Below are 27,864 nucleotides of genomic sequence, written 5' to 3' on the forward strand. Positions count from 1 at the left end.
CCCAGAGACCACCCAAAGGGCCCGAGACTGGAGTCCAAAGCGATGGGGGGCTTTGGGAAGGGATTCCCGGGCAGGGATCGGGGATGGGCTGCTGTGTACAACCAAGGGCATCCTCAGACTGCATCTTGGGGCAGGAACCAGCCATGGTAGGTAGGGATAACTCCCCTCCCCTTCAATGCTCGGCCCTAGACCCCATCTCAGCGGAACAAGTGGCAACAGCAGGAGCTAATCGCAGAGCTGAGGCGGCGCCAGGCCAAGGAGCATCGGCCTGTTTACGAGGGGAAGGATGGTACCATTGAGGACATCATTACAGGTGGGGCCCTCGTCCCTCCCTCGGGCTTGGCCACTGGGCCTGGCTCCCCAACTCCAACCTCACCCCTTTGGGCCCTCCTCCCACCCCATCCCCACGAGGCCTGACCGCTGTGTCTCTTTCCTGGGCCACAGTGTTGAAGAGTGTCCCTTTCACGGCCCGTACTGCCAAGCGGGGCTCACGCTTCTTCTGCGATGCAGCCCACCATGATGAGTCAAACTGTTAACCCCCAAGGCTGGGGCTCTTGACAGGTACCGGGCACCACAGCTGCCCTCTCTGCATGCCCACCTCCCCGGGTTCCTCCTGGGCCCGCAGGCACCTCCTCCCCTGCATGACTTGGAACCGTCCTCTGGCAGCCTCACGGTGATGGGGGCACATACTTCTCCATTTGCATGCCCAGTGCTCCGAGAAGCATGGCTTGTCCCCTTGCATGTGCCTTTGGGGAAGTGGTGTCTCCCACTAATGCTGTCCTGGCTTCTACTAAGCCCCGAAGGGTAGGGAGCTTCCACAGTGGGCAGGACCTGGACACCACCTCTCCATGCTGAGGCCGAGGCCCCCTCCATTCCCAGGCCTGGGTATCTTTTGTGACTTGTACCACCCCCTCCCGCCCCCGCCATACAGAACGCTGGCAGTAGCTGTTGCCCTGCCAACAGCAACTGATGTCCCTTAACCGGTTTCCTGACACTCAGTCTACCTGGGGGCTCTCCTCAGCATCTGGCTATCACCAAGTCTACTTTGTCTCTGCCGCTGCCCAGCGGCCTCTAGTCACAACCTGGTCCTCCGAAGATGCAGAGTCCTGGCAGGCTCCCTGACCATTCCCTCTGGCCTCTCTTAAGGCTTCTCCTTCCTCGGCCTCATGACTGGCTCTTCTTTGGCCCTGCCTGTGGGGCTGCTCCTCAAGGGTATGTTCTGACAGAGGGTGGGCCTGGCCCAGCTTCCTTGCCTGTTTACAGGCCTCTGTCTTCCCCACAGGCCTTCACCACCAGCCCATTGTCGTTCGCCACCAAGCCAGGAGTGCCGCACCGCCCAGCGGGCCCCCCCGGGCTCCAGGCCCCCACTAAGAACACCCTGAAGGCAGAAGCACTTCAGCTCTTCAACCTGTGGACCTGGGGCCCTGGCACTAGTCGAGGGTGCAGTGCAGGGCTGTGCTGCTCTCTGCCTAGCATCCACCCCAGCTCTCAAAGCTGCATGTGCCTGACACCACCAGGGGCCCTGGGTCTCCTGGGGCCTGGCACTTCCCTGGTGCCTCTAGGACTGCACTTCAGCCCCACGGTCTTCAGCTTCATTTCCCAACTGAAAGGTCACCAAAGGTCAGCTCAGAGCTGGGAAAAGGCATTTCTAGCTTTAGCCTGTATAGGGGCCCACAGCCCCCTTTGTCACTAGGTCAGAGGAACAAGAAGGGAAAGCAGATACCCCTTCTTTTTTTTCCCCCCTTCCTTTTTGCAGGCTCTTGGTCAGCTGTGGTCTGTAAGTATCCAGACTCGGGGGGGTCCAGGACTCTACAAGTCTCAGATCATCTTTTACCAGGAGCAAGGCCCACCTAAGCCTGGTCCCCACCCAGCTGGGCCCTGGTAATAAGGGTAAAGGAGAGATACCATGCTTACTGCCCTTAGCCCCTTCCACTCTAGGCTGGCTCTGTCCTTGTTGCGTGGGCAGAGGGTAGAGGTTCTCCCGGGACTGCTAGAGAAAGGGCGCACGGTCAGCACCCTCGCCCCCTTTCCACAACTAGGATATTTTGGCAGGGGACTGGGGCACAGCGGTCTTAGCTGTTTTCTCAGTCTTTTGCAAGTTTGTCCCAGCCCCCGCAGGGGAATACAGGGACCCAATTCTTTCTGTACATGTACCACCTCCCTTCTCTCATGTACATAAATCCCAGACCTTCCTTCTCCCAACAAAGGCTTGAAGCACCAGGCCTGACTTTGTCTCCTCTTTGTTGGGGGAGTGGAGGCAGGGTGCCTAGGGTGGCCGTTTAGTCTGACCTGAACCACAGGGACAGAAAGGAGGCCACATGGAGCCTGCCGTCTCCTTGGGGGAGGTAAGCATAAGAGCCTGGGGAAGGGGAACCAGGCTGGTTGGGCTCCAACCACACAAAAGGAGGCCGGCCTGCGACGGGACACTAGTGCTCTCTGCTGGCCACGCGTGCACCTGCCCAGTCTCCAGCATGCCCCAGCAGGATACGGCGAAGAGAAAAGAGCCACTGGCCATGTTATAAATATTATTTAAAAAACAAAAACAAAACAAAACAAAACACACATACACTGGGTCCCGGGGCTGAAGGAAGGAGTGGTGGAGCCCAAGGGCCCAGGCAGGCAGGAGCAGGCACTGATGCTAGAGGCTAAGGACCCCGCCTGTCACCAACCTGTCATTCTTCCCTAGAGGCCCCTTCTCACATTTTCTCTACTGGCACCACCCGCTCCACATGGCATCCCAATCTCTGGTCTGGGGCTGAGGGCAAGGACCGCACTAGTTGCCTGGGAAGTGGAGGACCCTGGAATACCACGAGCAACCTGGGGAGGTGCCAGTCGTGGCGCGTTGGGGGCGGGGCTACTTGAGGAAAAGTGGACACAGACCAGACTAAGAAAGGAGTCTAGTGCAGACAGTGAGGGTGACCGAGGATCCACGGCCTCACACAGACCCGAGGCAGAGTGGCTCGCCGGGTCACTGGTGATCATCCAGCTGCTGCAGGAGTGTCCGCCGCCGCCTTTCCAGCTCACCCTCGCTCAGCTCACTTTCCGACGTGTCCCAGCCCGTCTGGTGGAGCAAAGGCACAGCTCACCCACAGCCTCCGCTGAGGGCCACGGAGGCCTGTGGAGGGTACGGACTGGGCTGGGACCAGGTGCCTGCCTCTCACCTTCTCCTTCTTGATTCCAAAACCTGGGGAGCGGTTAGGGAGTTCCGCCCGCCGCAGCTCCCTGTCCTTGTCCTGTTCTGGTTCTTTCTCATCACTCTCCTTGCCAGCTTTCTCCTCAGGGTCTGTCTCGCTCTCAGGACTGTTCTGTAAGAGCCCAGACCCCGCCTGCTCAGTTCCTGTGAAGGATAGCCCGGGAGGCGGCTGAAGAGCTCCCTCAGCATAGCAGGGCCCTGAGTAGCAGTCCCTTCTCTACGCACCGACTTGTGTCTTCTCTTCTTAGTTTTCTTTTTTGGTTTCTTGGCTTTCCGAAGGCCATGATCTGGAGATAGAAAATACTTAGTAAGTCCCATGGTGGGGGTGGGAGGGGCTCATTCTTTAGACAGGGAGCTAGATGGGGAAGTCTCTGTTGGTACTGTTTTCCTTCCTTCTCCCAGTTTCTGCAAGGGCAGGGCAGGGCAGTTCTTCCCACTCCGATAGGTACAGACCTCCTCATCCCCTCCACCCTCAGGGTGCTGTCTCCTCTCAACTGAGTCAACCACTCCAACTCCCAATGGCTCACCTGATCCAAGGAGAAGGCGAGAAGATGGGGAGCCCCGTCCTCCAAGGGCAGCACCCCCACTTTCAACCGAATCAAGTGAGGAAGAGGGCTCAGAGCCTGACTCCGAGGGGTTCCGCCTTCTCCGCTTTGGGGGTCGGAGAGATGGCGGGGGCAGCTCCTCCTCTTCTGACTCCGAGCCCTGGGCAGATCAGCACAGACATGTCAGCGTACAGGTTCTCTGGCCTCCAGAAGCCCTCAAGTCTGGGAACTGGGGACAGAGAGGAGGATCCAGGGCCAAAGGAATTTTCAAATCTCACTCCGAGGAGAAGTGGTATAGGGAAAAAACAAGCAACGTGGTTCCTATTTCCCCAAGACAATCAATCCAGCCCCCCCCCACTGGCCCAGCATCCCTTTTGCCCACCAACTCACTGAGGGTGAGTGGGAACGCTTCCGATGGTGCTTCTTGCCCTTTCTGCCGTGTTTTCGGCCTTTGGTGTGGAGATGCTGGCATTCAGTCTGGTAGAGGCAAAGGGAGGGGTGAGGAAGGCCCCAGGGTTCACCACAGGATGCACCCTGCACCCAAAAATCTGGTTTTGCCTCAAATGAGGGCCTCAGGCCTCTCTCCAGGCCAACGTCAGACCTCAGGGCAAGGACCGCCCCTGAGGGTAGGAGGCCACTGGGGTCTCTGCTGAGCTGGACAGGCTGCTCATGAGCCTGGCACAGACACATAGAGTCAGAAGCTCTGTCTCACCTCCAGTACCTGCAGGTACTCGCGGAAGAGCCGGATCCGCTCCGACTCCAGGGTGATCTGCTCAAAGGCTGAGTCGCACACAAAGCGCTCACGGACCTTGAACGGGAGAGCACTGCTGATGAGACCAGCCCCGGGCAGGCACGGACACCGCCAGGAGCACAGGGCAGGGCTGGGGCAGAGGAAGGAAGGGGGCCGAAGCTGGCCGCGAGCTGTGCTATGACTGGGGCGGGCCCCCAGTGGTAGAGAAGCACCGCTGCCCTCAGGACCGAGGGGGTAGTGTCTGGTGCCAGGCTGCAGCCCTGACCTCTTCCCAGGCAGTGCCCAGCTCCAGGGCAGGCACGGCCTGTCTCAGCATGCTTCGGAAGGCAGCTTCCCTGCGCCGCATTCTTCGCGCCTCCTCCTTCTCCCGCTCTCTCTCCCGCGCCTCTGCCTTCTCCAGCAGCTGAGGACGGGAAGGAGGCAGAGCAGGGTCACCCAGGAGAGGGGGTGGCCAGGCCCCACTCAGGCACACTGCAGGACATGGGAAGGTGGGGTCTGGGGGCTCCTGCCGCCACTCACTGAACAGAGCAGGGGGATGGGTACAGTCACACAGGGGCAGTGAAAAGGGACAGAACAAGACAAGGGGATAAGTTGGAGACCAGAGCCCTGGCTGCAGCCCCGCCCCGCCCAGGCCCTCACACTATTGAAGGTCAGCTTGATGTTGCCCGCGTCCAGCGCAGCAGCCCTCTTGTCAAAGCTTATGACGTGGGCGAAGTCCTCAAAGGCTGTGTTCACCTCCACGCAGAAGCCCCGGTCCTGTGGGCACAGTGGTGTGTGAAGCAGGGGCCACCATGGGCCCGAGGCCTGAAGCTGGCCTCCGGGGCAGGCAGAGGGTTGGACTACAGGATGGGATGCTCGAGAAGTCCCCCAGCCCCCAGAAGCAACCCATAGGACTCAGATGCACTTCTGAAACCAGGCTGTCCATATCCTCACCATCTGACACCTAAGCCTCCCACGCCTACCCTTGGTCTGGATGTCGCAGGGAGCAGAGGGGGGCACTGGATCACATGGGGGGAGGGCAGAGGGCATGTGTGTGTGTCATGTCTGCTGACGGATGCCTGAGCTTCCCACAAGTAATTCTTTGTTCCTTTGGCTTCAGGCTGGGCCCTACTCAGGCCCTCCTGCTGCTCCGTGACTTCCTTGCATTCTGCCAACATCTGCTGGTCCCATCCTTTGGCTTAGTTCTTGGGTGCTTACTAGCTGCCAGATACTGTGCTGAGTGCTTCACACACCTTATTTCTGTTAATCCTCAGAATTGAAATATAAGCATAGGTCCTGGCCTCCTAATTTTATATGGAAGGAGAAACCAAGGTTTAGAGAAACTTGCACACTTGCCCGCGGTCTCAAAGCTCATTGGTGGGTGACTGAGAACTCTACCCCGGGTCCTATCACCATAGCCATAGTTTGAAGCACTACACCCATGCAGATCCCTCAGTCCTCTGGGGAATTCAAGGCCATCAGGTGTGCAACTCCAGAACACTTAAAAATACCTCCCCTTCTTGAAGCACCTTGGGCTTGGCTCTGAGCTGCTCATCTATGCCTCCCAACACCTCAATAAAGCAGGGGCTTCGGAGCAGTATCTCACTGGGCCCAAGCCGATCTGGAGTTTGCGCCAGTGGAGGCACCGGCCTGGTTCCCTTCCTCTCCCTCCACACAGCATGAACTTGCTCCGGTCCTCCACCTGTGGCGGAATGTGCTCTTCTTGTCGTCTTGGAGAGCATTTCCTCAACCCACACTCTAGCCCTTCTCAAACAGCCCAGTTTCTGTCAGGAGAGTGAAAGCGTCCATCCCACCTCTCTGCTGGCTACTCCCCTCAAACTCGTACCTCACTTGACTGGGAACAGCCTGTCCACCTTGCTCTCACCTTCTTGAAGCTAACAATTTGTGCTGCTTTCCCTTTGGTGCAAAATCTTTAAATGCAGCACAAAGGAAAACGAATCAACATTTAGTGAGCCTGCTATAAGCCCAGCACTTTACAAATATTAGCACTTCCCACAACCATGTGCGTAAATTATTCCTATTCTACAGATGAGGAAACTGAGGCTCAAATTTGGTAAGACTTGCAGAGGTCTAAGCCAGGAGTTACGTGACTCCATTCCACCCTCTTTATAGACACTACTTTCCTCGAAGTGCTCATGTGCTCAGAGACAACTTCCACGGGCCCCTTCTCAGTCCTCACTTGACTGGTCTTTGCACGTGTGCTGCTCCCTTCAACAACCGCCCTCTTGTCTCTCTGACCTCTGACTGCCTCTCTTGCTTGTGCTTGCTCCCCTGAGAATAGCACTTGGTCTTTTCAATCTACATTGTCCCTAGCGACATCAGCCCCACTTCCCTCCTGATTTTCAGACCCATAATAGGCTGGATGTTTCACAGAAATTTCAAATTCAGCAGACCCCAAAATTATTCATTCCCTGTGAGCCACCCCTCTCCCCACTCCCATGGATCTCGCGGGCCCAGATCTTCTGGCTTCCAGCTGTTCCAAGTCCAAGGCTCTTGCCATTATCCTATAGGGTGAGAGGTGCCCTCACAGTCTGCCCAGCTAGCGGTTGGCCACAGGGGCTCCTGGGCTCATCGGCCTTCTGTAAGCAGGAGCCCAAAAGGGGGAGCGGTGGGGAAACCATGTAAAGAAGCTTCTTTCTCAGGAGATGTGGAGAGACAGGACACAGCAAGGATGAGACTCCTGCAGGCCAGTGGGCAGGACCAGCCACTCTGTGGCTAAAATGTAAGCATCCAATAAAATACAGCTCTCCTGGGATTAAATATTTATACTTTACACAAATGTCCTATTTAAAATGTGGTCTTTGCTGTATTCCTCCCTGCCCCAGGTTACTTTTGAGACTAATTCCCTAAATGGAATTTCTATTCTCTCTCTAGCCCTGTTCCTGCCAAATCCTCCGTAATGGTACCATTGTCCCACCTCCGCCAACTTCAATTCACTTGACTTCTGAGTGACTCCATCCTCCTGATTTTAAAGTTCTCTCTCTCTTTTTTTATTTTTACCAGCAGAAATCTTTATTCCACAAAAATCTTACAGAGAACCTCAGTATATAAAAGAAAAGCTGCTATCCTTAAAAACAGACGAAGGAAGGGTGCCTGGGTGACTCAGAGGGTTAAGCCTCTGCCTTCAGCTCAGGTCATGGTCCCAGGGTCCTGGGATCGAGTCCCACATCAGGCTCTCTGCTCAACAGGAGCCTGCTTCTTTCTCTCCCTCTGCCTGTCATTTCCTCTGTTTGTCCTCTCTCTCTCTCTCTGGCAAATAAATAAATAAAATCTTTTTAAAAAACAAAACAAACAAAACAGATGAAGAAGCATTAGCTTCCCCCTTTCTTGTCCCAAGGCTCCCCTGAGGAAACTCAGGGGAGGGGATGGGGGTCTCAGAAAAACACAGCTAGAGCACAGCTCTCCCTCATCTGCTGTCTCTGCTGCCTCCGCCGAGCTCGTTCACCACCTAGACTGCCTCCCGACTAGCCTCCCTTCTCACCTCCCGAACCTCTAACCTATCCTCCAGAGTCCTGTGCTGCTCCGACTTTCCTACCAAAGGGTCCTAACAGCAGGGGAGGCTCGAGTTCCAGATCTGTTTGAATCACTTGCCACTGTGACTTTTCAGTGTCCTGAGGCTTCAAAAACTGTCCTCCAACTACCTACCTCTACGGACACAAGCACTCAGTCTGAGGGATGCTACTCTATACTCTTACCCCATGGTTCTTCCAAGACATCCTCTGACCACAGCATTCCCTGGCTCCCCATTACTTACAAGATAAAAACCCAACTTCTTATTTTAGTATTCAAGGTATTTTACATCTAGGGCTCTTTCTTTCAGAGAAACAGGAAGCCACAGGACAATAGGGCACGTCTAACCTAATGATAAGAACTTTTAAAACATTACGTTTATATTAAACAGAAAAGTGAAGGGTGTGAAGATGCAACACCTGAATCTGTAAAGCAAAATACGGAACTTCAAAGAAATGCTCTGTGTGCAGTGGGCCATTCCTAGCTTTATTTTTGACCCTTCTTGCCCCAGGTACCAAGTTACTGCCCTTGGTAATTAGGTGTAGGTTGGTGGAAAATCCTCCATTTTTCAGGTGAGGAAACTGAGGCTCAGAAAGGTTAAATAGTCTGCCGAAGGTGACACAACTACTGGACTTGTGTCCAGCAGTTAAGCTGGACTTGTGTCCCAAGCAGTCTGTCTCCACAGTGCTGCTCCTAACTGCTGGGTGTATTGCCTCCCCAGGGCCTTTGCACGTTCTTCACTTCCACCAAGAAATACGCTTTCTCTTTGTTTTTTCCTTCTGAAACACAAGGCTCTCTTAGTGCAGCAATCCCTTTTCCACCTTTCAAGGACATAGACGTTGAGAACTCTCTCTCCAGTCTAAGAGGTCTCTCTCTACAGTCTAAGCAAGGTGCCTGCTCAGCGGTAAGGGGCAGCTGCTTACTGCCACATCAGATGGGTGGCGGGAGCGTGAGGTTAAGGATGGCTTGCCCCTTCTAAAAAGCAGTGGCATCTCAGTCTGAGGCCCTGGAATGCTTTGCAAAACCAGCCCAGTGGTGCTAGATAAGCCATAATTTTAAGAGAACTAAAAGACCCCGATTTTTCTGTACAATCTCCTAATTTTAAAATGTTAACATTTTGAAATGTTTCCAGGACACTGTACGGGCCAAAGGAATATCTGTGGGCCACCAGTTTATGAGGAGCTGTGCCCCTTAATGCTCAGACCTGCCATGCCCTTCTCACACCCTTGCCTCTGCTCCTGTAATACCCCATACCCAGGATGTCAGCCTCCTCCACCTGCTCGTTCTTAAAGGCATAGTGCAAAGTGTCAATTCTGTCGATTCTCGTCTCTAATAGCACTTGCCCCTCTCTATAACAGGTCTCATGTTTATCTTCCTATTAGGCCATGAGCTCTTTAGGGACGGAAACCGCATCTTTCTTCTTTGTGTGTTCCCAGTGCAGTCAGGGATCACGGCAGATCTCTGCTGAATGGAGCTACACTGCTTCTGCAAAACAGGACTTAGCAGGGAGTCCTGTCCGGAGAGGCGCCCTGCACCCAATCTGCATCCATCCACAACCCTGGGCCTCCCTCACCTTAAGAATGTCCTTAATGATCTTCTTCTCATCATGGAATCGTGCCTTCAACTCCTCCACATAGAACTTGAACAAGTCCAGAGGGGTGGAGCCTGCGGGGGAGGGAGGGAGGGGGGGCCTGGCGGGCGGCAGCTTCCCAAGGCCTGGGGGAGGGGTCCAGGACAGGGAGTAGGGGTGCAGAGAGGCTGGCAGGGCAGGAAGCCAGGCCAGAGAAGGGGGAGCCTGGCTGCCTTACCCGGCTGGCCCAGCATGTTGGCAAAGCGGACATCAGTGCTGACCGCTGGGTATAGCTCCATCCAGGTGGACATAGAGTGCAGCTGCCCTGTCTCGTGCAGCTCGTCCAGGAAGGTCTGAGTGGGGAGAGGCCAATTACAGGGAGAGGGAAACATGGAGAGAGGCAGAGGCAGAGACTAGGGAGGAAAACAGGGGATGGGAGGGACAATCCCACCTGAGGAAATGCAGGCGAAGGAGGCAGAGATGAAAAGCTACAGATGGTAAGGCAGAGAGCAGCGAAAACAGAGGGAATGTAAATACAGAGAGGGACAGACTCAAACATGACAAGCAGCTGGTCTGGGAGGCAGAGAAATAGGAACTTGTCTGCAGCATGTCCTGCTTGAGGTTTGCTCTCAGCTTCCCAAAGTGTTAGAGTTAAGGAACCCCCACTGCCGCCACCTCCAAGCTGAGGGACAATCGAGCTCTGCCTGTATGGCTCCCCACCAAACGGAAATGAACTTGGCTGAGCTGCCAAGTTGTGCCTTTAGGGTGCTCTCTGCTGGCAGTTTCTGGGTGTTGCATACATCCAGTCTCCCTAGAGGAGCATGGTCCCCAGTTGAAGGGACACAGCAGAAGCAGAGTAGCCTCGTGGAGGTGGCACAGGACCGGGCGGAGATGAAACAACAGGCCTAGCCAAGACAAGGCAGGGCACGAGCGAAGAGATTATGGGCCCCGCTGGAGATGAGCACCTAACCAGCAGGTGGCAAAGATACCTGGAAGGCCTCCCGGTTCTTGCGTTGCTGACGCCGCTCCCGAAGGCGGGCCCGCTCCCGCTCCTCCTCCTCCTCCCTCTCCAACGCTCGGATGTGCTCCTCAAAGCAGATCAGTGCATCTTCCTTGTCCATGTCTAAGCACAGAAAGGAGGCTCAGCAGGTGCTGCAGGAGTGGGGCACCCTCACTGGCCCCAGCACCCACACCCCTACCCCGTGTTTGAGGGTGCTGCCTCAGTAGGTGCCGGGGTCACCCCGGGTGGTGGGGCAAGGGAGCAGAAGCCTCTGTGGGAGAGGAGACTGGAATGGTGGTTCTGGAGGAGGGTTCATTAATACAGGAGAACAAAACTAGCAAGTATTCAGCTCTTGTGAATTCAGTTACTGGAAAGAATCGTATGAAACCAGCAATCTCGGGATCTAATGTTTTATGTTTTACGGAACTGGAAATGGATCAGGCTTTGATGAAAGTTCAGGTCAATTTCTGACATTGCCAATGACTGCAGGCCAATTAGAGCTCATCATGACAACACATGACCAGTGGAGACCCCTGGCATCAAGACAATTTAAGACCATATTCACAGGAGTTGGAAAAATTATCCTCTCCTGGTCCTCTGTTGCCTATCCTAGAGCTCTTCCTCCAAGGATACACAATGTCCAGGTCAACAGTGGACCCCAGAGGGAGGGGAAGGGTGTCCCAGTATTCCAGCATCTCTAGACTCTGAAGAGATACAGGGACAGAGTGAATGCAGAGGACCCCAGACATCCACAAGGGCAGTAAGTGCAGGGGAGCAGTAGGAGGCAGGCCCTGGGCTCCCAGGTCAGTGAGGAAAAGGGAAGGAATGGGCGGGAGTGGAGACCCAGGCTTACTCTGCAGCTGGTGGTCCTGAGCAAAGCTGGGGTTATCCATGAGGTACTGCTGGGCCTGGGACCATGTAGTTTGGAAGTTGACACTACTCATCCCATCCAGGATGCTCTTCAGGGCCTGGATGTTGCGGCGCCGGAGCTGCTTGGCCTGTTCCTAGGGAGCCACAGGGTCAGGGCAGGTTGGAGCTACTCAGGTGGGCCTGGGCAGAGGAGCATTTGGGGAAAAGCAGGCAGCTAGGGAACCCTAGGAGGGCCAGACTCAAAACTTTCCCGTCCCCAGAAAGGGGAAGCAGCACGGGTTACAGACCAACCCCTCACAGATGCCCTCCTGCCCTCCCACACCGAGGTTGTAGGCCCTGAGCCCCGAGCAGAAGCGGGGGGTGTGCAAGTGCCACACTAGCTTCCAAGGAAGGAGCTGAGACCCTGGGGCAGCTGAGAAATGAATGACCAGGCTCCACAAGGACACAAAGACACAAAAAGCCTGAGGACAGACTGACGGATTTAGCCAGTGACTGTTACCTTCTCCTTCTTGGCCAGGAAGAAGAGGACATCATCATAAACCTCTTTTCGATCCCTCTCAGGGACCACAGCCCACACCTCCAGCTCCCCAAAGGTCTGTTCTGCCCGCCTGTGGAGCATATGGGTCATGGGTAGGCAGGCAGGGGACAGAGACTCTGGGCCCGTATGTTCTCAGGGTTCCCAGACCCCACCCCAGCCCGGCCTCCTGACCGGTAGCGGGTGGTAGAGGTCATGCGTTCGTGCTGCTCCAGGAAATGCTGCAAGGTCTGCTTGGCCTCCTTGGCCCTTAGCCGGGCCTCTTCCTTCTCCTCCTTCTCCCGCTGCGCCTTGTAGGCATTGAATGCCTGCTTTTTCTCACTCAGTTTGGGCAAGGCACTGGGGTGAAGAGGGTGGGAGTTGGGGGCAGGGGGGGAATAGAGGAGTCACCCTGCACAGCCCACCAAGCAGGGTCACGGCACACAGAACTGAGTGAGGGGTCCATGCATGGGAACAGCAGGCTGCAGGGAGGCAAGACGGGTCTCTGGGATGAGAGGAAGGATGGGAGGCAGTGAGGGGAAGACGGGGCTCCAAGACACTAACACCGAGCCCTTTTGCTCTGAGGTTGGTTCTCAAGGTGCATTCAGGCCTCCGCCCTATCCAGCCCCCTTACCCCAATTAATTCAATTCGAATCAATTCAATTCAACAAGCATTTATTGAATGTCTCATATCATATACCTTTCCCCTCCTCCTCCCGGAGGCCCTCCAGCTTCTTTTCCTTGTGCCCTTGCCCTTCTATCACTCCCCTGACTCGGGCCCCCTTGGGGTCAGAGTGTTGAGCTGGGGCTTCTCAGGGAGGCCCTGGCCCAGCTGCTCACACACAGTCTGGAGGGCCTGGCTCCCTCTGCCCAGGCCTACCTGTAACGGGGGTCGGTGACCACCATCTTCATGGCCTGTTCCCACGAGGCATTGGAGGGGACAGCCTAGAATGGAGCAGGCAGGGGTCACGGGGCCTGCCCACCTCCAGCCCCCTCCAGGCCTACCCTGGGAGCCCCATCCCCGCACCTTGTCCCTCAGCAGCTCCTTGAAGGCCTGCTTTGCCTTCTCCCGGTTGCTCCAACTGAGGCCAGACCTCTCTGGTTCTGGCTTTGATTCCTCTTCCTCCTGCTGTGGTGGCTGATGCTGTCCAGCAGCACTGGGGGGCAAAGGGGACTCAGCCACAGCATCTCCCAGGTCCCCCAGCTTTCAGTGCCTATGTGGTCAGAGTACAGCCTGGCTCCCCAGAGCAGCCCCCTTCTGCCCTCCAGAGGTTATGCCCAGATCTTCACACCCTTCCCAAGAGGCCTGGCAGAAGTCAAGGGTTGAACTAGGCAGGGAGCCCGAAGCCAGCATCTGGAATGTCTCAGAGGGGCAGCCCTCACCTGCTGGGGCCCTCCTCTGGCTGCTGCAGAAAACCCTGCTCCACAGGCTGGGCGGCCTCTGACATATCACAATCTTCACTCCCACCTGGCTCAGGCTCTAGAAGGCCCAGGGGCACAGGGGTGGGACCAGGTGGCCCAGGTGGGGGCTCAGGCTGGGGCTGAGGTGGCTGCGGCTGCAAGATCTGGGGCTGCTGTGGCTGTTTCCTGCAGGCGGACCGGAAGAGCAGTGTCCAGGAGCGGAGCAGATAGTGGGACAGTCAGGGACCAGCTGGTCTGTCTGTCCTGTGAAGGACGGGGGCCAGAGCAGGCCACTCCACGTACAGACTGAGCGCTGGCTCTTCCACGGAGTGGGGACCACAGACAAAGGGTCCACTCCCACCCCTCTGCTGGCCCCACGTATAGGGAGATAGGTGGGCAAGTCACTCACCCTGCAGCCTCTTGTTTGACTAGAGCTGCAATGGGAAAAAAATAACATGGTCACAGGGTGGCAAGGGCCACCCCCCAGAAGCGTAGCCCGGGCCCTACCCACTCCTCACCCTCCAGGTCATCCAGGTCCTTGGGCCGGGTCCAGCGAGACTCCTTACTCTGGTTGTTATAGTAGTAAGGTTTGCCCGTGTCTGACTTGTACTCTTTCCAGGGGCACTGGGACAGCAGCAACTGCAAGAGGATGGGTCAGAGGACATCAGTGGGCTGGGCATGCCCCCTAGTGGAGGCACAGTCAGGGGAGCGAAGAGGATCCTGTGAGCAGGGAGTTTTTAGCTCTCACCTAGCCTGGCTCAACATGGGGGAAGATATACTTCCTGAGATCCTAGGGAGCCTGGGGCAATGGTCAAGGATCTTGGGATCAGAGGAACCATGTGTATAATTAAAGACTCAGGGGAGGCCAAGGACTTGGAAGGGTCAGGGAAGCTGAAAGGAAGGGCCGAACAGCCCTGTTCAGGACCTCTGCCTTGGACTTGAGAGCGCTGGGCTTCTCCCACACAGACTGCTTGTCGTCAGCATTGTAGTAGTAGACGCGTCCATCAGGAGCCACATGCTCACTCCACAGGGCCCTCTGGGAGGGGAGGGGGCACAGAATGGTGGTCAAGGCCCCATCCCCAGAGCTTCTCCTCCTTACCCCAAAGACTTAACCATCAGCTTCCCCAACTTTCAGCTTTTCTACCCAGAGACCCCTGAGCTGGAAGAACTCACCGGAGGGCCTGTCCCAGCCACAGCAGCTAGAAAAAAAAAGTCAAGGGAAATGTTAAGTCCTTGCCCCAACCCCCATTTTATCCCACCTATTCCTCCCCTACTCCATCCCCAATAAATATCCCCTGGTCCCATCAACATCCCAGGCTCCCTGGCATCCCAACAGGCATGATCCAGGGTGGGCTCTAGTCCACGGTCCCCTCTCCCCTGTACCCCCCAACCTCCGAGCCTGGGGGGAGCAGACCCCCAGAAGACTCACAGCTGGCTGTGTCCGCACCCGGAGCCGTCTGCCGAAGAAAGAGGAGGGGGAAGGGTTGGGGCCAAGCCCAGCGGCCCCCAGGACCCAGGCCATGGGGGATGAAGAAGCAGGCCAGGCCAGGATCCGTGTGTCCTGCTCCCAGGGACCTCTGCCCCCTAACAGGCATCCCCCACCCTCTGGGGCCGTGGCTATAGGATCCTAAGGGGAATCGCACAGCAGCTGTGCTTGGTTTTCCTCAAGTGAGAGCATTCTGTCGAGTCCACCTCCGAGGCCCCTCTTCCACAGCAGATGCCAACCACACTACATCCTACCCAGACTCTACTACAATGAGCAATGGCACCAGAAGGTTTGGTGAGATCCCCAGGTGCTGCTGCTTCCACCAGAGACAGAAAAGGTGTGAGGGGGGACTGTATTCAAGTGTCCGCAGTGCCAGCTCTGTGAGGGCAAGCAGTGTCAGCCATGAATGTGTTCCTTCAGGGAGCCGGGCCCAGCAAGGACAAAAGAGTAACATGTCTTTGGGGGTGAGTGAGAAACTACAAGAGCAGAGTATGTGGCCAGAGAGGAGGACCTGAGTGTGGGGAGTGCTGCTGGGACCGGGACGGAACCAAAGAGAAGAGGGAAAGGATGGAGGCCGCATCCCTGTCCTCCGAGTCAGACCCGCAGGGCTGCGGGGCCTGCTTCCTGCCAGCCCCCCTCGTGCTTACCGCTGCAGTGACAGGCACCGCTGGCATCAGCATTCCTGGCATCATGGGAGGTACCATTCCTGGTATCTGGGGACACAAAGAAGATAAAAAACAACTACCGAGGTCAGGGCAGGCAGAGACAAGGCAGGTTCCCGAGAGATACCCTTTGGGGCCATGACCTTCGCATGGTCCCCTGCTCCGCCTTAGACAATCTCTAGGTTCTAGGCTCTCAGCCCCACCACAGAGTTTCCTCCCGTCACGCAGTGGACAAATCCACATGGGCCTGGCCAAAGCTCCCTCCCTTCTCTCCCTACTTCCTGAAGTCCAGATGCCCCTTCTCCCCTCCAACCCTAGCCGGACTCACGGGGTCTTCTGAGGCACTTCTGGGGCAGAAGGGAGGATTACCTGCGTGAGTGGTGGTGGCGCCCCCATTGGTGGAAGTATTGGGGGCATGATGCCAGGCGGCATTGGGGGGATGGCTGGTGGTCTCTGACTCATGGGGGGTAGTCCCATCGGAGGAAAGGGTGGGGGAATTCCTGGAGGGGGCATCTGGAAGTGAGGAAAGGAAGGGACACTGAGTAGAGAAGACCCCGCCTTGGACCGGTCAGGGAATATCCACCTGTCTCCCGCCTTCTCAACTCCCCGCACCGCCTGGCTCTGAGGCAATTCCAAGGCTTTAGCTTAAGAAGAGCAAAGCATGAAACTGCCTGCTCCCCACCACTGAAAAAGACTGAAAATTGGGGGGGGGGTCTTCTGGGTCTAAGAGGCAAGCACCACAGCTTCTTCAGAGGTAGGGAAGGGAGAGGGGAAACGTCTAACTGCCACCAGACCGCGGCTGGAAGGCTCCATCCCTTGAGCAACTCTCCCCAAAGAGGCCTCTCAGAGGCAGGATTCCAGGTCCCCAGACCCCCCAGTCCCCTGCCTCCCATCCCTTTTTCTCCAGTTCAATGACCACCAGCTGCTACTTCAGCCTGACTTCAGTGGCATGTTGAAAGAACAGAGAAGGAGTAGTGAAAGAGAAAGGCAGCCCCACCATGCGCTTACACTAAGAGGGTCTCTTCCCTTCCACTTCTCTTACCCCAGCCCGTGTGTCCCAAGGACAAAAAGACAAAGGGGGAGCTGTCAACTTGACGGACAGGGAGCTTGACAGCAGCTCCTCCCACCCCCATGCCCAAGCAACACTACCCCTTTTCCAAGGGTGGCAGGGGAAGCAGGACACAAAACCGTGCTGGCAATGCAGCAGTGCTAGGGACCGGGGAAATCGGGGTGCAGGCTGGAAAAGCCAAGCCCAGGGAAAGACATAAAACTTACGAAGGGTGGTGGCATCATGGGGGGCCCCGGTGGGAAGGGGGCAGGCGCTGCTGGGGGCCGGGGACCAGAATCGGGAACCGACTGTTGAGGGAGAGAAAAGTCATAGGACCCAGGATGGGCAAAGAGATGGGCTTTTGCAAAAGGGAAGCAGAGCGATGAGGATGAAAAAGGAGCACAAAGTTCAGAGGAAGGGTCTCCTGGCCCGGTTTCCTGCTCACACCCAGCTCCGAGCCCTGGCTAAGTCTGCTCTCTTCTACCAGCCAAGAGCCAGGCTGCCGGTCCCCTTCCACATGGTCTTTATCGCACCAGAGCCCCAGAACAGATGAGGGCGGCTGGACTATAGGGCCAGTGTGGCTTTTCCCAGGGCTTTGCATCCATTCTCCTATCTGTGGGCAAGGCTGGGCCTCCCTCAAGCCTTAAACAGAGGTCTCTCATTCCCAAAATAGCCAGGGAGGAAGTGACCTTTCCCGTCCCCTTACCTGAATTCACTGTTAGAGTCAACCCCAAAGCCCTCTAAGCCCAAACAGTCACCACACCTTAAGCACTAGCCTCCCATTCTCTTCACTGTGGGCACCCCCCAACTGGCCTCATCTTTACTCCCTTGCTCACTCTGACACCTCCCACTCCCCATGACCTGCTCCTCGGCAGCTCTACCCTTTTCCCCTACAGATCCCGACCTCCTCTCCCTGTGGCTGAGACTTTGAACAGCTTGCTCTCCCTGCCCTACGCCTACTAGCCACCTCATCCCATCCTGCCGTTGTTGCCTTAAATACCACGCGCTCCCAAGAGCATTCCCGACCACTGAATTTATTCTCTATCTGATGCCCTTCTTAGTTTCCTGGTGTATAGGGTTTCATAATTACTATGTTTTGCCTTACATGTGTAGTAACATTCCATGAGGACAGGGATTTGTAGGACTTGTTGAAAGCTGGACTCCTGGTACCTGCCCCAGTGTCTGGCACATAATGGGTACTCAATAAATATTGAATGAATGCAAGAAGGGACAAAGAAAGGACCAAACACTCCCAATTCTAACACCTTATCTATAAATATAGCCAAATTCATCCCACAGATATGGTCAGAATGATGCATATACAATGTTTCCAGTCCAGCATTATTCGTAAAAACAGAAGACTGGCATCAGCCTATATACCCGTCACTAACTATGAAATTATACACAAACATAACATGGAATACTATGCAGTCATTAAAAAAGAATGAAGCCATTCATGGTCTTGATAGGAGCAATCTCTAAGATCCATTAAAAAGTGGAAAAAAATGCAAAGTGCAGCAAAGTGTGATCATTTGTATGAAAACTGGAGAGAAAAGAGGACATACAAGAAAGAAATCAGTAGAAGGGAGACGGAGGTGGGAAAGGAACCTTCTCGCTGTACATATGCCCTTCTGTAACTTTTGAATATGCATCCATGTGACTATATTACCCATTCAAAAAAAAATTTTTTTTAAGTAAACTGAGGCTTCAAGATGCAGCTAAAAGGCCCTGTCCTTCCTCCTTTTGCTCGATGGTTAGAGGGTATCAGGGAGGAGTTCTAGGGAAAGGTGGTAGCTGGCTGAGAAGACACCCCACTGATGCCCAAATTCCCTACCTTCCCAGTGACCCCCTCCACTGAGAAGGCTTGGCATTGAAAGATGCTTTCTAATCTCTACCTCCTGTAGTATCTGTCCTGCCTCTGTTCCCACCCATCTTGTCCTAAAGAGAGAAGGGTAAGCCACACTATTCCACCCAGAATCACCTTTCTCAGGGTTCAACTGCTCCAGCCCTGTATTCAGACCTGCCCCAACCAAGACTGTCCTTAGCATGGGAAGTCCGAAATTCACCAATGTGGGAGGAAATCCAATTCTCTGTGCCATGCTTACCCACCTCAAGCTGCCTTAGGGTCCTCTCTGACCTCCCAGATGCTACATAACCATCTCTCTGGGTCCTACCAGGTTCCAGAGTTGCCCATCTGAGGCTGGCACCACAGTCCATACAGCTGTCTAAGTTAGAAACTGGTGAGTCATTCTCCACACCTCCCTCTTGTCAATACGTCACTAAGTCCTGCTATTTGTACCTTGTACACATTTCTTGAATCCATCCACCCCTCTCTCGTTTTCATTTGACCTTCTGTTGTAGTCTCCCCACATCCACTACAAGCTCATCAAAATGCACCTCAGATCATGTTACTCCCTGCTTAAAATTCTTCAATGGCTCCCACTGTCCTTACGGTAGAGACCAAAACTCCTCCCCAAGGCCTGGAAGGCTGTGGGAGGTCTGCTTCTCAACTGCCTTGCCAGCTTCATCCATGTTGAGTTCCTGAGTGTGTGCTCTGGCCACACTCACCATCTCCCAGTTCTCCCACCTCCGGCCTTCATCTCTGCCTGCCACAATTTCCTGCCGATCCTATACACCTAGCCTACAGGTCTCACATCTACCAGCCATTACCTCCTCAGGAAAGGCTTCCTCCCAGGCCAGTGGTATAGGCTTAAGTCAGAGCCCTCTTTTATAGGCTCGTGTACCACGCACCCTTCCCTTTAGCAATTACCCACTGGACGTTTACAGTTACTCCCACGGTGCTGACTGTCCCATTATTTTATGTGGCCACTAATAAAAAACAAATGCCACCACTTAAATTATGATACTGCAACGATTTTAAGAGGTCTTGACAAGAAATGTTAAAATGTGAGTCTTAGGGTCAATGAAATTGCTGCCTCCACCAGATCTTACATTTAAAGGGGCAGGGACTTGGCCTGTTTTGGCTCACCCTGATCTCCTAGCCCCACTGTATTTTCCTCACTGCCCCAGACTGGAACATAGAAGGTGTTAGTATTTATTGACTTGATGGTCTTGGCAGGTCCCACAAAACACAGCCACTGGTAAGGCCTAGGAGTTATTCAGAGAACACAGAATGTCAGAGATGGAGGGGACTCTGGTGACCACCCAAGGAAGTTTCCTTTTTCAGATGAGAAAACTAAGGGAAATTATCAGTCCCAGGCTCCACCGTGGTCAGGGACAGAGCCAGGACTGGGTCCATTCTCCTCTTCAGTCATCCTCAGCACTGTCCTTGCCACAAGGAAGCGGTCTGTTTTTTTCACTCCGCATATTCCCTGCTTCCCATGTGGTAAAATCAGCAAGGATCCAAACTCTTCCTTGAGAATTAGTGGTGGCTCCCTATCGCTCACCCTACAGAATCTCACCTAACATTGCCTTTCAACAGACCTGTCTACTCTTGGCTCAGCCTGACTCAGTGGCTTCCCTCCTCCTCTCTGCACAGCAATTGTTAGATTACACCCTATGTTCCTCTTACTCTACTGTCTCTCACTTTGCTCAAGATGATCCAGTATTCACCCCCTTCAGATTACCTTTATGATTATCCTCCACACATACACATACTCCTACCTCCTTGTGTCCCCTCGGGATAAAGGCAGCACTACTAGGCACTGATGACATGCTACTCTGTGGATGTTTGCTGGGTGTTTCCCACAGGTCTGCCTGTCTCTCTACGTGGGAGGAGATTTCTCCATATTGGGGGATTATGTTTTCTCCTTTTAAGCCTCCTCTTGAGTGTCTAGTCAGGACCCTGCATACAAAGTGCTGTGATAGAATGCAGACTCATCCTTAACCTTACTCGATTTTTGCATCCTGGAATATCCCAGAACAGGCAAACGTGTGCAGGTGCACCCATGTACCCACGTACAGTTGTATAAAATTCTCTGGGTAAAGGTGGCCTGTAATGAAATGGACAGCTCGGCAGAGGCTGTCTGTATAGCTGGGGAAAGAAAACTGGAATCAAATACTGGCACGGGAAAACCTAAATAGTGAAAAACTCACTGTATAGGACATCTATAACTTGGTGTATGTGCCGCTGAAGCGAGCACTGTCCATCTTTAACTTGGAATGGAGAGCCCTGGCCAGGATCCAGATGCTGGACTCTTTTGGACAGTTCCCGCAGAGGACAGAGCAAAGGAATGAACATAAACTACCATGGGACTTCCGCGGCCCTCCCTTCCCTGAGCTTCCCCTGTGCAATGTGTATACTTTTCTTCCTAAAACACCCCTGCCCCTCTCTCACTTGCTGCAGTGCCTGGACAAGTGCGGGTCTCATTACACTTTGGGGCGAGACTGAACTCGTGTGACAGAGGGATACAGGAAATGGGCTGAAAGAGCAGATCTATGTCTTCCCTGGAACAAAAACACATCTGTGGGCTGGAGAGAGATGAAGAAACCACTGACCATCTTATCATCATGAGCTCACCTGTACCAGTGGAAGGACACAACACCCCCCACCACCACCACCAAAGGTGCAATCAATTCTTCTGAGCCTTTACATCTAAGCTGCAGCTCAGAACTAAAGACTCAGAAGAAAGAATAAAAGGGGAAAAAAACAAGAATGGAGAGACGGAAGAAAGAGCAAGGAAAGAGGGAATAATTAACAACTAATATTTATTGAGTGCTTATTATGGGCCAGATATCATACCAACTCATTTAATCCTTGCAACCATCTAAAAGGTTATTATGGTCCCCATTTTATAAATAAAGAAAGTGAGGTTCAGAGAGATTAATTTGAGCAAGGTTCCAAAGGATTAAACGGCAGAGGCAGGTTTGGAATCCACGCAGCCTGACCCCAAAGCTTTCAACTACTCCACAAAGCTGTCTCCCAGCTAGGGTGATGGTGCCACAGCTATTTCTCACAAACTGATTCTCCTGTTTTCTTTTTACCCTAATCCACACACTATCCTGAAATCCTCCAGGTGATCCCAAGGATGGTCTGGTCTGACTCATTCCCTAAAGGGATTTGTGTTGGGACAATGAAAGCTGGAAGGCACACTTCTCCGAACGGTGAGAGAAGGTACCTCTCAGAAAGGGTACCTGTTATCAAAAAGAAAAACAGCATGGAGGCCAAGAGACCAGCTAATTCCCCTGCAGTCAACCCTTACTTGCTGCCCTGCTTCAGCTGCCCCAAACAGTGCCAGGCCCTCTGTTTTCAAGACCATCCTAATCCCCAATCCTCTACATCAGCCTTAGTATATTCCTCCCTCTCCCCAAAGATATTGGCTGTCTTACTAGAAAAGAGCTTCCATTGCTTCTCTCTGTCCTGCCATCTCCTCAGAATGAAGACCTCATTCTGGTCTTCATTTTCTTGGGTTAGGTCTCTACCTCCTCGGCCACTTCCAGAGTTCTTCCATCCCTCCGATAGGATGCCAGAGGCGCTGGCTAGCCTGCTCCAGCCCTGCAGGCTTTGTGCCTACCATCCCCCACATCCCTGGGGATTTTCTGCAGCCCCAGCTGAAGGCCTCGCCTCCATCCTCAGCCTGATTTCCCTTGCTTCCCCACATCCTAGAACCCATTCTCCTGAACTCTCTCCTGAGGAACCACCCCATTTCGAAGCTGGAAAGGACGTGTGGTATCATTCTCATGCATTTTCCTTGTTTGTTTGTTTTTTTAAATCGATGGGGTATCTGAGGCCCAAGGAAAGGTAGTGACTTGCCCAAGGTCACACAGAGTTGTTAACACAGTTTGTTGATGGCAGAGCCAGGGTTGGGATCAAGGGTCCTCTGTTTTTTCATTTCTTGGGCTATCCGGGACTAGATGGGGACCTTAGCCTTTCTTTCCTCAGGAGACAATGCCCTCTCCTCACCTCACGACACAATGAGGGGAAAACGAAGGAGGGGGGTCTCCAAGTGATCTTATGGGGAGTCCAGGGCTTCCAAAGGGAACAAGCACTGGGTCCGAGGAGGGGCGGTTGCACGCCAAATACCCAACCAGGGGAAACTGGCCCCCCAGCTCTCCCCTTGTCCCTCAGTTCCCACATTCCCGCCCCCTCTCCTTTCCTGACCTTTCTTCACAAACCCACCCTTATCTTCTCCCCTTCCTCCTCCTCAACCAGTCCCGCAACTCTAGCTCCCCTCAACCCCCCCTCTCCCCCACCCCCGCCATCCTCCATCATGGCCTCCCCGCCCCTTCTCCCCCAAATCCCCGCTCCCCTCCCCCTCCCGGGCTCCCTTTCCCAACCCCTCGTGCCCCTCGCCCTCCCCCGGGGTCCCGGGTACCCCCGGCGGCCTCCCCGGCCCCCCGGCCCCGGCCCGGGCCGCCGGGGGCGCTGTGGGACCGCCCCGGGCCCCCTCCACCCCCGCGCGGGGACGTTACCATGCCAGAGCCTCCGAGCAGCTGGGCCGGCTCGGCCCACCCGCCAGTAAAAGACGCTCTGATTGGCCGAGCCGCAACCGGGAAGGCGGGGCCAGTGGGGGGTCGCACCCCTTGGTGGCCGGGGCTCCGGTAGCGCCCGCGGACCAGCCGGGCCCTGCACCGGCCCGGAGCGCCCGGGCCCGGCCCCGCCCCCGGCGCGGACAGCTAGACCCCGCCCTCGCGCCTCCAGGTCCCGGGCCCGCCCACGGGGGGCGGGGCGCGCTGCCGGGCTCTTGACGGGCGGCTAGAGTCGCAGAAGCCTGGCATCCCCAAGCGGCTAGAGCGCGCGTCCGGGGCCGGCTCCGCGCGTCTGCAACTCTCCTGCCTTCCCGCCCTTCCCACCGGCCGCCTCCAGACCTGGGCCCCCAGCTTGCCCGGCCTTTGCGGATCAGCCGGTGCGTCCGCCGCGCATGGGCTCTCGGAGCGCCTGGATCCCGAGCGCTCGCGCCCGGGACGCAGGGGCTGGACCGATGTTTTCATTCAGAATGTAGGGGTATCTTTGCACCTCACTGAGAGTTTTTTTATTCGTTGCATAGTTCTTTTTTTTTTTTTTTTAGCACTTTTAAGTTCATTCATTAGACAGGTATTTGTTGAACATCTGATAAATGCCTCAAACTGTTCCAGGCACTGGACAAACGGCAGTCGAAAAAAAAAGCGGATAGAGCTTCTGAAACCCTGCCCTCGGAGGCGTACGTGCTTCTTAGGTGAGCCCGAAGTTAACTTCTTTTAAGATTTGGCTTCCACCAAGCGGTGAAAGCGAGCCAATCATTTGTAGGCGTTCGAGATATGAGCTAAATACTATGTTGTGCAGATAAGGGAATTACAACCCAAAATTATTTAATGAATATGCCGAAGGTTTAGGACTAGTAACTGACAGGGCTCCTGATACCGATGCAGGGTGCAGAAAGGGATCGAGCACCCTCTCTCCAAAGCCTGTATAAAGATGATTCCTTTTTTCTTTATTCGTCAACAGTTGAGCCTGTACTCTGTACTCAGTGCTATGCTAGGTGCTGGAGATTGAAAACTCTGTGAGCTGGGTCTTAGAGTCTTGCAAGCGTCTTAGAGTCTACCGGGAGAGAGGTAGGAAAACAACCAGCAGGAAGCGGAACACCTGAATTAAAGGGAACAAATGGGAGAAAAGGAAGAGGGATTCGTTCTTGGGGACGATTGTAGATCACTGTCGTTTTCTTCACAATACCTAGATAGCCTCAAATGAAGGCCTAGTCCCATGGTTTTCAAACTTTATTACTGAGACCTCTGGGCATAGCAGGAGTGGTCAGAGGTTCCATAAACTTTTACCAGTCACATTTAATTTTTTTTTTCCCCCAAATGAAGTATTTCTTAGCCTAGGTGATGAAGTTCTAGAAGCTACACCTATGGAGGGGAGCGGATGAAGGGGGGGGGGTGCAAGGCGCCAGCTTTTGCTTTGTCCTCAGCCAGCCTCCTGTTCCCTCATCATAGGTAGGCACCTACTTTAAAGAGTCAAATAATTGGGACGCCTGGGTGGCTCAGTTGGTTAAGCGGCTGCCTTTGGCTCAGGTCATGATCCCAGCGTCCTGTGCTTGAGTCCCACATCGGGCTCCTTGCTCAGCCGGGAGCCTGCTTCTCCCTCTGCCTCTGCCTACCACTCTGTCTGCTTGTGCTGCTCACTCTCGCTCCTCTCTCTCTCTCTGACAAATAAATAAATAAAATCTTAAAAAAAAAAAAAAGAGTCAAATAATTGTGTACAGTTTGTTAATATAAACAACAGAGCCCTGCCTCTATCATCTCTCCCTCCCTGGAGGCAGCCATTTTCAGCTCTTTGAAGCTGTTTCTTCTTTTTGAGACAGAGAGAGAGTACAAGGGTAATGGCAGGCAGAGGGCAAAGCAGGCCCCCCTCTGAGCATGGAGCCCATGTGGGGACTTGATCCTAGGACCCTGGGAACGTGACCCAGCCAAAGGCAGATGCTTAAATGACTGAGCCACCCAGGCATCCCTAAAGCTGTTTCTTTTGGCATTTTACTTTATTACCCTGGTCCTCCTCCAGCTGCATCCCTCCCCACAGGGTACTGAGTCCAAGGGGATATGCCAATCCAAAGCCTACTTACCCCCTTATAAGCCATATTCTAAATACCCGGGACCCTGGATTTCCCTGCCCAGCTTGCCTCCTTGGACCTCTCTTCCACAGGAAGACCTTGCTGATAGGCATCGCTAGGCTTGAGAGATAGCCAAGGAGCAGTTATTTGCAGTGAGAGGCAAGAGCACAAATTGGGATCTCCACAGGACCCTGTGATGAGGCTCTCTCAATGTAGGACAGAGGCAAGGGCAGAGGAAAAGGGAGTGAGACAAGATCCAGGGGCTGGGGTCTCCTATTTTCTAGTATGGACTCTGAGGAGTCCAAAAATTCTAATTTAGAACCTGGCTTTCTTGGTCCATATGAAGTTATATTGGTAAAGTGAAGAGTTTCAATGGTATTTTATTTAACAGTTTAATTTATTACATTTCATTTATAAAATTTAATTTAAATTGTTAATTTATAACAGTTAAGTTATAACATTAAAATATTTAAGTATGTTTCCCATTTGTAGTCTTGCCCCAGCCCCCACAAAATAAAAGGGACAGATTGGAGGAATTAACTTTGTTCCCTTCAGGTCTCCTCCCCAGCCCACTGATCCTTCATTCTCATCCGCTAGTTTCAGTTTTTACACTTGTCTACACCTGCTACTCAGAGTTGAACCATGTAGAAAGTTTTGATGACTCTTTCTCTCCTGCACAACTTTGGATTTTTCCTGAAATTAATACTTACCTTGCTTTTTCATTTGTTTAGTTTTCTATCTATATATCACAAAATCTGCCTCAAAATCTTCCTCTAGTTGCCTGAATCTCAACTCAGAATATCTAGACACAGCAGATACTCTATCAACTTCATCTTCTTCAAGAGATCTCTCTGCTGGAGCCTTGTGACCTGCTCCAATCCCAGTGTTTATCCCTGACCCTTGCTGCACACCTGGCAACTTGGCCCTTCCTCTCTCATCTTCCTGGCACTGTCTTTGACCTCTCCTTTGTTGGATCTTTTATTTGTCATGTTCCATGTCTTTTTTTGTTGTTTAATTTATTCCCTCTTTTTGGAGACCATCTTCCAGAAGCTTCTTGAGAAAAGGAGAGGTAAGTTGTTTCAAAACTTGCATGTTTGACATTGCCATTATCCTACTCCAACACTTGATTGAGTGCTTGGTTGGGTATTGAATTTCTTCAGAATTATGAAGGCATTATGACATTACCTTCTAGCTTTCATTGTTGTGAGAAGTCTGAAGCCTTTTAAGTCCTTCCTTTGTAATTGACTTTTTCCCCATCTCTGAACCTCTCCCTGTCTCCAGTGTTCTAAAATGGTTGTGATATGTCTTGGTGAGAGGCTCTTTGTCATGCTGGTTACTCAGTGCCCCCTCACTTCCGGGAAATAATCTTGAAATCATCCCATTGGTGAATTCTTCCCTTTCATTTTCCCCGTTCTCTCTTTCAGGGGACTCCTGAAATCCAGATGATGGATCTGATGGTCTCCTCCTACCAATTTCTTGTTTTTCTCTCCTGCTTTCTATTGCTATTACTTTGTTTCCTGGGAGAGTTCCTCAATCTTATCTTCCCATTCTTCTACTGAGTTTTTCAATATTGTAAAGATTTTTAGTACTCTCATGTTACTGTTATTCTCTGAGTATTCCTTTCTAATAGCATCTTTTTTTTTGTTTCAGTGTCTCAATGGTTTATCTTATCTCTGAAGCTACTAAAGGTAGTTTTGTTTCAATTTTCTTCTTTCCGTGTACTCTCTGTGTGCTCCAAATTTCTTTTTCTGTCGTTTTGGTCTCTCTCGTGTTAGAATCTTTTCTTGGAGGTCTTATAATCTTTGGTTGTTTGCTCACATTAAAGGATGGGTTACCAAAAAGCCCATTGTATCTGTGCTCTGTGAGCTCAGGGTGGAGCTTGGTGGCCAAGAGCTTCACCTCAGGGAGCCTCTGATGCTAACTAACATCTTTAGGTTTTCCTTTTGGGGTGGTCAGCCATCTGGTGCAACCAATTCTGTTTGCCGTCCTCTGGCCCACTGCTGCCTTAGGATTCGTCCTTCTCTAGTCTCAGTCAGTAACCACTCATCCATATGCTTTCCAACTTCCTAAAGTATTTTGCTCCTGTCTCCTCTCCTGTTTCCCTGTCTTTGTGGATTTATGGCTTAAAATATCCCTTTGCTATAGTTTGAGTGTATTTTTAGTAGAGCAAAATTAGATACATGTGTTCAGTCTGCCATTTTTACCCAGAAACTTTAAATATATTTTATCTGTTTCTAAAACAGTAGTTTAAAAATATATGTACTCAAGGGGCGCCTGGCTGTGGCTTAGTCAGTGGAGTGTGTGACTCTTGATCTCAGGGTCTTGAGTTCGAGTGACACATTGGATGTAGAGATTACTTTTAAAAATTAATTTAAAATATGTGCACTCAGGGGCGCCTGGGTGGCTCAGTGGGTTAAGCCTCTGCCTTCGGCTCAGGTCATGATCTTGGGGTCCTGGGATTGAGCCCTGCATCGGGCTCTTGCTCAGTGGGGAGACTGCAGGGAGCCTGCTTCCCCCCCCCTCTGCCTACTTGTGATCTCTCTCTCTCTGTCAAATAAATAAATAAAATCTTAAAATATATATATATATGCACTCACATGTCCTAATATCAAATTTTTTAGTTTATTAAAATAGGTTATTGACAGTGAATAATTTTATAACACTGAGATGTCATGAAACTGAACTTATATTAATGTATTCTAGTAAGATACTGCTTTCATCTGTCTTAGATAGTGAGGTTCTACAAAAGATTTTGCTTGGAAAAGGAGGTTGCCTGCTTTTTAAAAAAAAAGGTCTACAGACCTCTTTTCTGGGCTAGTAATCATCTA

At 53.0% G+C, this 27,864-nt stretch overlaps 2 protein-coding genes across 13 annotated transcripts in view; one reads left to right on the forward strand and one right to left on the reverse strand.

Annotated features, from left to right (window-relative positions):
* Positions 1 to 2,220, forward strand: part of FMNL3 (formin like 3) — a 54,003-nt gene extending 51,783 nt beyond the window's left edge. For 5 of the 7 annotated variants that reach the window (XM_013049154.2, XM_004778861.3, XM_045073166.1 and 2 more), the window contains 3 exons: positions 190 to 313; positions 445 to 561; positions 1,283 to 2,220. In XM_013049154.2, the coding sequence (XP_012904608.1) occupies positions 190 to 313; positions 445 to 536 (216 nt within the window). In that variant the 3' untranslated portion in view covers positions 537 to 561; positions 1,283 to 2,220. The remainder of the gene's footprint in view (positions 1 to 189; positions 314 to 444; positions 562 to 1,282) is intronic. The other 2 variants (XM_004778862.3, XM_004778865.3) reach the window with 1 other exon arrangement.
* Positions 2,221 to 2,511: 291 nt separating this feature from the next.
* PRPF40B (pre-mRNA processing factor 40 homolog B) lies at positions 2,512 to 23,053 on the reverse strand. 6 transcript variants are annotated; one of them, XM_045073170.1, is made up of 26 exons: positions 22,923 to 23,021; positions 16,778 to 16,858; positions 15,872 to 16,015; positions 15,488 to 15,553; positions 14,784 to 14,811; positions 14,528 to 14,553; positions 14,280 to 14,390; positions 13,921 to 13,993; positions 13,764 to 13,788; positions 13,337 to 13,540; positions 12,981 to 13,110; positions 12,834 to 12,898; positions 12,149 to 12,313; positions 11,939 to 12,047; positions 11,423 to 11,573; positions 10,559 to 10,692; positions 9,808 to 9,922; positions 9,573 to 9,664; positions 5,129 to 5,245; positions 4,755 to 4,892; positions 4,451 to 4,546; positions 4,129 to 4,215; positions 3,721 to 3,898; positions 3,419 to 3,480; positions 3,162 to 3,305; positions 2,512 to 3,061 (listed from the first exon to the last, which is right to left on the reverse strand). In XM_045073170.1, the coding sequence occupies exons 1-26, from the start codon at positions 22,923 to 22,925 to the stop codon at positions 2,969 to 2,971; spliced, it is 2,637 nt and encodes an 878-aa protein (XP_044929105.1). In that variant the 5' UTR covers positions 22,926 to 23,021; the 3' UTR covers positions 2,512 to 2,968. The 6 variants fall into 6 exon arrangements, with proteins under 6 accessions (XP_044929105.1, XP_044929104.1, XP_012904611.1 ...); XM_045073169.1 differs by having other exon boundaries at positions 13,873 to 13,993; XM_013049157.2 differs by lacking the exon at positions 22,923 to 23,021 and adding an exon at positions 21,840 to 21,882 and having other exon boundaries at positions 13,873 to 13,993.
* Between the last annotated feature and the right edge of the window lie 4,811 nt (positions 23,054 to 27,864).

The sequence above is a fragment of the Mustela putorius genome, unplaced genomic scaffold, assembly GCF_011764305.1.
Source record: "Mustela putorius furo isolate JIRA1106 unplaced genomic scaffold, ASM1176430v1.1 tig00537227_pilon_pilon_pilon, whole genome shotgun sequence".
Taxonomy (NCBI): domain Eukaryota; kingdom Metazoa; phylum Chordata; class Mammalia; order Carnivora; family Mustelidae; genus Mustela; species Mustela putorius.

Bases quoted from the DNA above. Each gene is read 5' to 3' on its own strand.
- PRPF40B (XM_045073169.1), bottom strand. The intron at 12,314-12,833 runs GTAGGCCTGGGC...TCTTCACCCCAG, and splicing joins GTCACCGACCCCCGTTACAG to TGCCTTGCCCAAACTGAGTG. The intron at 10,693-11,422 runs GTAAGCCTGGGT...TTCTGTGCTTAG, and splicing joins TCAGGACCACCAGCTGCAGA to ACATGGACAAGGAAGATGCA.